Source organism: Lolium rigidum, chromosome 6 (assembly GCF_022539505.1).
Source record: "Lolium rigidum isolate FL_2022 chromosome 6, APGP_CSIRO_Lrig_0.1, whole genome shotgun sequence".
In the NCBI taxonomy this organism is placed as follows: domain Eukaryota; kingdom Viridiplantae; phylum Streptophyta; class Magnoliopsida; order Poales; family Poaceae; genus Lolium; species Lolium rigidum.
In genome coordinates this window covers 135778817-135787391 of record NC_061513.1, presented here as the reverse complement: position 1 = coordinate 135787391, position 8575 = coordinate 135778817, and the positions used below count along the sequence as shown (strand labels likewise).

At 48.2% G+C, this 8575-nt stretch overlaps 1 protein-coding gene across 1 annotated transcript; it reads right to left on the bottom strand.

The window, feature by feature from the left end:
• Positions 1–597: 597 nt before the first annotated feature.
• Positions 598–1766, bottom strand: LOC124661672 (chitinase 1-like). The gene has a single exon (XM_047199548.1). The coding sequence runs from the start codon at positions 1687–1689 to the stop codon at positions 742–744; it is 948 nt and encodes a 315-aa protein (XP_047055504.1). The 5' UTR covers positions 1690–1766; the 3' UTR covers positions 598–741.
• Between the last annotated feature and the right edge of the window lie 6809 nt (positions 1767–8575).

Genomic DNA, 8575 nt, shown 5'->3' with positions numbered 1-8575 from the left:
GAACATAAAAATATTTTTTGACATCTAGACAGAAACATGTCATACTCTAGAAATTTGTTTTAGCTCCCGAGATGTGGTGAGAAAATCAAATGTAAGCAAAACATTGTTTTGCCATAATTGTATCCGACCAAAAGACTGTAATTTTTTTCCATGTCAAAAATAAGTAGTAAGTAGTTTTTTTGAATTGACAAAAGGCTGTAATTATATCTTACACTGATATAACATAATTAATGATTTTTCTCAGAGGCCCATGCCACCTCTGTGAAATGCACAAAAGAATAAAGCCCAGAGAGTAGGCCCACCTCTAGGGAATGCACAAAAGAATAAGGCCCAGAGGGCTGGCCTTCGTGGGTGGCGGAGGCTGGACTAGCCCACACTTTCGAAGACCACCACGGCCTAGTTTGCCCATTCATGGTGGTGGCCTGGTGGGCTCTCACGTCGTCTCCTTCTAGTACCAAAAAAAATCATAGCGGCAAATTCCCTTTCGCCATGGCCTCGAGGATAGAACAGCGCCTGTCCAGCGTGGTCATTTGCTCACAATGTATATATGGAAACATAGAGTGCATCCTGAAACTTGTGAAACTGTAATAGGTCCAAATCTTTTATTTTATTAATGGATTGCAATATTGCATCTCTTGTGAGGGATAACACTTTTATTCACCCAGGTTTCATGTTTGCAACGCCATAGTTACAGAATTTAGCTAGATAGATTTTATTAGCTTTATTGCCGGCCGCGCAGGCTTACGCGAACGGCCTCTGGCTGTAGCAGTCGAGGTTGTCTCCGTAGCTGACGCCGAGGAGGTCGCAGTAGCGCTTGTAGAAGCCGATCCTGTCGGCGACGCGGTTGTCCTGCCCCTTGCCGCACTCGAGCCCGCCGTTGATGATGTTGGTGATCACGCCGTACCCGGGCACCCTCCCGGCCGCCTGGTCCGCGCTGGAGGGGCTCCACTGGCCCGTGATCACGTTGTGGCAGGACGGCTTGGGCGACTGCGGCGTCATCCAGAACCACAGCGCCGTCTTGAACGAAACGGTGGCGTCGGAGGCGACAAGGTCCGGGTTGCCGAGTAGGTCGCTGCCGATGGCCTGCCCCGCCGGCCCGTAGTTGTAGTTGTAGGAGATCTGGATGGGCCCGCGGCCGTAGTACTTCTTCCCTGCCGCGCACGGCCACTGAGAGCTCGGCGAGCAGTAGTCGGAGGTGGCGCCTTGCTCCTGCTTGAAGCAGTAGCCCCACGAGTAGGGGCCGTCGGGCGCCGTGGCCCACCCGCCGGTGGTCTCGTGGGAGGTCTGGGCGAGGAAGGCGGCCACCTCGCGCTTCCTGACGTCGGTGCTGCCCGTGGTCGCGAAGCCCGAGAAGGAGTTAGCGGCGGCGATGAAGGCGTTGTAGTTGTAGAATCCCTTGGCCGGGCACGCCGCGTCGTTGCGGTGCAGCAGCATCTGGTCGAAGAGCGACTGGGATATGATGGAGGACACGCCGCCGGAGGGCGTCGGCGTCGGCGTGCCGCCGCAGCCGTTGCACTGGCTCTGGCAGCCGGCGCCGCAGTAGGCGGAGGTGGAGCCGCAGTAGCCGTACTGGCTGCAGCAGAGGCAGTTGGCGCACGTCGCGCCGCCGGCCTGCGAGCCGCACTGCTGGGCGTGCGCAGACACGGCGAAGGCCGCGGCCACGATGGCCATCACCGCAAGTCCTCTCATCGTGGCAATGCAGCCGACGAATCCGCTCGAGTTTTGCTGCAGCTACCTAGCTAGTGTCGCAATGGGGCACTGCTCGTGTGTAGTGGTGTGTGTGGAAGAAGATTGTATGCCGCAGGTCCTTATATAGCTCGCCAGGCCATGGCCATCGCGTCATCAGACGTGCCCAACTTGCCACGATCCCATGATCGGTCTAATCTACGATGAGTTGGGCAGATCTCGTCAGCGATCTAGTAGATTCATGCATGCTCGGATCTCCGCAAATTGGAGGGTTACTTGCTAGGCTAGCTACGTACGGATGAGATACCACTCGTGGAAGCATGGAAATGCTGGGGCAAGCATGCACATGCCGTTGCACGATTCACGGGGTAAGGGACGACGTTGATCGGGCTGGAGGCAAGCGTGGAAAAATCGTATCAAGTCAACTTCGGTTGCTCTGTACTAGGTCAGATTTTTCTCCTCGATTGCTTCGTGTGCGTGCACCAGCTCAGCCTTTGGCGTGCGATCAAACTTCGCCGCATCAATGGGTGGACGGACGTGGAATTTTCGCGGATATATAGATGGCGCATATGCATGCATTGCACTAATGGGATAGATATCGATGTAGCTTTCGTGCATGGAATTCCATCCGTTCTTTCTGTAGATGCATTGTTCATTGGACATGTTCGAATTCAACTCTTTGTACTCGTTGCTGTTTGCGACGACGTGCTAACCAGGCAAACTATGTTGGATACATATGAATAGTCAGCAGTAATGGGCCTGCAAACATTGAGGTGCCTTGCTGAAACTAGATACCTCGAGGAAAATGAATGTGTACTATCCGTTCGAGTCCAATCCCTATTTCATCTTAGTTGTTCTTGTTAGCGGCAGATGATCTGTCTACAATTATTTCCTTCAAAACATTCAAATTGATCAACCTGAGAAAAACATATGTGTACTCCCTCCGTTTCATAGTGTAAGATGTTTTGGCAAGCTTCCATTCCATAATGTAAGACGTTTTGGCAAACTGTTTTAGCTTGTCAAAACTTCTTTACATTGTGGAACAAAATGGTACTATCCATTCCATTCGAGTCCAATCCCTATTTCAGCATGCATATCTGTTCTTGTTAACGGCTGACGGTCCATCTACATTTTTCATTCAAACATTCAAGAATGCACTTTATGACGTTATGGATTTATGGAACTATATATAGGAGCGCACATGGTAGGTGTTGATCCTCTTACAACATCTACATTGATGAGGTCTTAAGCCTCGATTTGTGGCCCGATCTCACGAATTGACCAAGAACAAGAGGGGGGGGGATGAACACGATGAACACACACACAACACAACCCGATACAATCCGGTTTTCTCTCAATGACCCGAACCACCGTCCCGATAGAATCACTCAAGGGAGAGACACGAGGTAGAATCCCCGAGCAAAAGATCGGTATGCAGTCGATAGAATCACTAGTGCGAGAGATCGAAGTAGAATCACACAAGCGAGAGATCAATCACATAAAGAGGCCTTTAATAAAACTCATAGATTTGTGTCTAAGAGAGGAGGGGGTTTCCCTAATCCCAAAGGGCTGGTGGAGGCATAAGCCTAATTCTTCATCAAGTTATGACTTAGGGTTTTTAGGTGGGGAGGCGTAACTATATATGGGGAGGCACTAAGGAGGGGTAGTTTAGGTACAAGACAAATGAAAAAGTCAGCACTCCTCGTAGCATTCCAGCGGTAAGATAGGCGGGGCCAAGCGTGGCGTCGGTATGCCTCGGCGGGAGTTCCGGCGCGCCGGTTCGTACGTCGGACTGGTTCGGCGTGGGGGCCGGCAGTGCCGGTTTGAGTGCCGGTTTCACCAGCTCTTCTTCTTTCTCCTTGACGATCTCTTCCATGCTTCCACGACCTCGGCCTTGAGTCCTCGAGCCTCCATGGCGTCCTCCACTTCCTCCATACTTGGCGATGTATTCCTATCATGGTCATATGACGGAGGATGAAGTAGCATATCATTCATGAGAGACATTTGTAGGCATGCATACAGGAGAAGATTCACCTTTGTGTGACGTGTCGGCATTGACGCACATGATGCGGTGGAGACATCGTCGTCTTCCTATAAGCATGGTGTGATATCATCATCTTTATGCACCACGTACATCTTTTTCTTCGTGATCGGCGCTTCATCATCCATTGGTACCTATTGCAACATGAGAAAACACAATAGAGGGAGAGGTTAAGTTGTTAGAATGTGGAATGGGTATCCATGTACCTATCAACTACCTCTCTCATCTCACTCGGTGTATCACTCATGTCCTCCAAATGTAAGCACTCAATCTCACATGTGGGGTGGGAGTCACTTAACTCACTATCACTCTCACTCAAGTGGGCTAAGTGGCTCTCATGCTCACATGGGATTGGTACCATCTCATCATTCAAGCATATAGGAGTAGGCTCGGTTTTCTCATCCATGCGCTGCCATTGGTGAAGGGAAAATCCCAGGCTCACCATTCTCAACTCCATTCGCCTCCTTGGTCGAAGGGAAAATCCAATGCTCAACCTTCTCAACTCCATAACCTCCCAAATTGATCTTCATGGCGGCTTTGGCATTCATCTCGTCGAAGTAGAGCTTCTTGGCGCATGACGTTATGCATTGCCACGTCATGTGACCCTTGGCCTTACACACAACACATAGGAGATTGGGACATTCTCGTGGATGATGGCCTTGTTGCTTGCACTTGTAGCATCAGAGTCCATAGGCATATGACGATGTAGGGGACATTGTGGTCGTGGCACAAGAAGTGGAAGTCACCTTATGAGGAAGATCCGTTTGATGTGCACTTGCTATCCTTGGAGTGGTAGACACCCTATGATGGTGTTTGTCGCCTTCTTGTCAAGGCTCTCGTATTCTTGCATCATCACCATGTCTTGAGGGTTATCGTATGATAATTTGCAAACGTATCTATAATTTTTGATACTCCATGCTTGTTTTACACCAATTTCTATATGTTTTGTTTACACTTCATGACATTTTTATGCATTTTATGGAAATAACCTATTAACAAGATGCCACAGTGGCAGTTCTTGTTTTCTGTTGTTTTTGTATTTCGAAAAAGTTGTACAGGAAATATTCTCGGAATTGGACGAAAGAAAAGCCGAATTCCTGTTTTACTGTCACGAAGACGGCGTGCAAAGGGGAGACGGAGAAGAGCCAGGAGGTGGCCACACCATGCCTAGGCGCAGGCCCCCTGGCCACGCCTAGGGGTGGTGTGGGCCCCTCGGTCGCCCACCGACCTCACCCTTCCGCCTATATATTGCCTTCCTTGCGAAAACCCTAAAGACCCGAGTCATATTCCCTAAAAGGTTCCGCAGCTCCGCCGCCATTGAAGAAAAGTTTCGGGGGTCAGAAGTGTTGGAGATATGCCCAAGAGGCAATAATAAAAGTGGTTATTATATATCTTTGTTTTTATGATAAATTTTTATATACCATGCTATAATTGTATTAACCGAAACATTGATACATGTGTGTTATGTAAACAACAATGAGTCCCTAGTAAGCCTCTTGTATAACTAGCTTGTTGATTAATAGATGATCATAGTTTCATGATCATGAACATTGGATGTTATTAATAACAAGGTTATGTCATTATATGAATGATGTAATGGACACACCCAATTAAGCGTAGCATAAGATCACGTCATTAAGTTATTTGCTATAAGCTTTCGATACATAGTTACCTAGTCCTTTCGACCATGAGATCATGTAAATCACTTATACCGGAAAGGTACTTTGATTACATCAAACGCCACCGCGTAAATGGGTGGTTATAAAGATGGGATTAAGTATCCGGAAAGTATGAGTTGAGGCATATGGATCAACAGTGGGATTTGTCCATCCCGATGACGGATAGATATACTCTGGGCCCTCTCGGTGGAATGTCGTCTAATAGCTTGCAAACATATGAATGGTTCATAATAGACCACTTACCACGGTACGAGTAAAGAGTACTTGTCAGGAGACGAGGTTGAACAAGGTATAGAGATACCGATGATCAAACCTCGGACAAGTAAAATATCGCGTGACAAAGGGAATCGGTATCATATGTAAATGGTTCATTCGATCACTAAGTCATCGTTGAATATGTGGGAGCCATTATGGATCTCCAGATCCCGCTATTGGTTATTGGTCGGAGAGAGGTCTCAACCATGTCTACATAGTTCGCGAACCATAGGGTGACACACTTAAGGTTTGATGTCGTATTAGTAGATATTGAATATGGAATGGAGTTCGAAGTTTTGTTCGGAGTCTCGGATGGGATCCAGGACATCACGAGGAGTTCCGGAATGGTCCGAAGAATAAGATTCATATATAGGAAGTCATTTTATAAGTTTGAAAATGATCCGGTGCATTTATGGAAGGTTCTAGAAGGTTCTAGAAAAGTCCGGAAGAAATCACTTTGGAAGGCGGAGTCCCGGAGGGACTCCACCAAGCTTGGCCGGCCAACCCTAGGGGGTGGAGTCCCAGGTGGACTCCACCAAAGGGGGCCGGCCACCCCCTCCCAAGGAAAGGTGGGAATCCCACCTAGAGTGGGAATCCCACATTGGGTAGGTTTCATGTCATATGGAAGGTTTTGGTTTGGGGTCTTATTCGAAGACTTGTAGACCAACTCTTGGGGGTTCCACCTATAAAAAGAGGGACAAGGGGAGGGGGCCGGCCACCTCAAGCCATAGCCTTGGCCGCACCCCATAGTGGCCGGCCACCCCTCTCCCAAACCCTAGCCGCCCCACCTCCTCCATCTCTCCCGCATACGCTTAGCGAAGCTCCGCCGGAGATCTCCATCGACACCGCCACCACGCCGTCGTGCTGCCGGGATTCCAAGGAGGATCTACTACTTCCGCTGCCCGCTGGAACGGGGAGAAGGACGTTGTATTCATCAACACCGAACGTGTGACCGATTGTGGCACCGTCAAGATCTTCTACGCGCTTTTGAACGCGGTGATACGTCTCAAACGTATCTATAATTTCTTATGTTCCATGCTACTTTTATGATGATACTTACATGTTTTATACACACTTTACATCGTTTTGATGCGTTTTCCGGAACTAACCTACTGACGAGATGCCGAAGTGCCGGTTCCTATTTTCTCGCTCGTTTTTGGTTTCGTAAATCCTAGTAAGGAAATATTCTCGGAATCGAACGAAATCAACGCCCAAGCATCCTATTTTTCCACGAAGCTTCCAGAACACCCGAGAGCCACCAGAGGGGAGCCCTGGTGGGCCCAGATGATAGGGCGGCGCGGCCAGGGCCTGGGCCACGCCCCCCTACTGTGTCGTTGCCCCGTCAGCCCTCCGACTCCGCCTCTTCGCCTATTTAAAGGTTCCTGACCTAAAACCTCGATACGGAAAAGCCACGGTACGAGAAACCTTCTAGAGCCACCGCCATCGCGAAGCCAAGATCTAGGGGACAGGAGTCTCTGTTCTGGCACGCCGCCGGGACGGGGAAGTGCCCCCGGAAGGCTCCTCCATCGACACCACCGCCATCTCCATCAACGCTGCTGTCTCCCATGAGGAGGGAGTAGTTCTCCATCGAGGCTAAGGGCTGTACCGGTAGCTATGTGGTTAATCTCTCTCCTATGTACTTCAATACAATGATCTCATGAGCTGCCTTACATGATTGAGATTCATATGAGTTTTGTATCACTATTAGTCTATGTGCTACTCTTGTGATGTTATTAAAGTAGTCTATTCCTCCTTCATGGTGTAATGGTGACAGTGTGTGCATCGTGTAGTACTTGGCGTAGGTTATGATCATAATCTCTTGTAGGTTATGGACTTAATTATTACTATGATAGTATTGATGTGATTTATTCCCCCTTCGTAGTGTGATGGTGACAGTGTGCATGCTATGTTAGTACTCGGTTTAAATTGCAAAGATCTATTATGCTCTAAAGGTTACTTAAATATGAATGTCGAATGTTGTGGAGCTTGTTAACTCCGGCATTGAGGTGCTCTCGTAGCCCTACACAACGAATGGTGTTCATTATCAAACAAGAGTATATGTAGCACAAAGGAAGAGAACTTATTTATTTATGTGATCAATGTTGAGAGTGTCCACTAGTGAAAGTATGATCCCTAGGCCTTGTTTCCAAATACTGCAATCATCGCTTGTTTACTATTTTACTGCATCTTTACTTCCTGCAATATTACTACCATCAACTGCACGCCAGCAAGCACTTTTCTGGCGCCGTTACTACTGCTCATATTCTTTCATACCACTTGTATTTCACTATCTCTTCGCCGAACTAGTGCACCTACATCTGACAAGTGTATTAGGTGTGTTGGGGACACAAGAGACTTCTTGTATCGTGATTGCAGGGTTGCTTGAGAGGGATATCTTTGACCTCTTCCTCCCTGAGTTCGATAAACCTTGGGTGATCCACTTAAGGGAAACTTGCTGCTGTCTCCGCAAACCTCTCGCTCTTGGAGGCCCAACACCTGTCTACAAGAATAGAAGCACCCGTAGACATCAAGCACTTTTCCGGCGCCGTTGCTCGGGGAGGAAAGGTAAAAAGCACTCACACACCGGATCCCGGCAACGAAGCACTTTTCTGGCGCCGTTGCCGGGGAGGAAAGGTAAAAGGCACCCATACTCCGGTCCCAGGTAACTAAGTACTTTTCTGTTGCCGTTGTGTGTGTGCTCGAAGCTATTTCCTTTAGATCCTGCAATTGCATCTTTTTGTTTCTTGTTAAACACTAGTAAGGCATAATGGAAAACATCTGTGAGCTTTTTGTACTATTTCCTGAGTCAAGACATGAATGGTTTAATGCGAAAATTTGAAAACCTATGGAACCTTATTTTCATGCTAGTAGCAATGATATTAGTATGAACGCTTTGAACACCATTGTTGCTAAT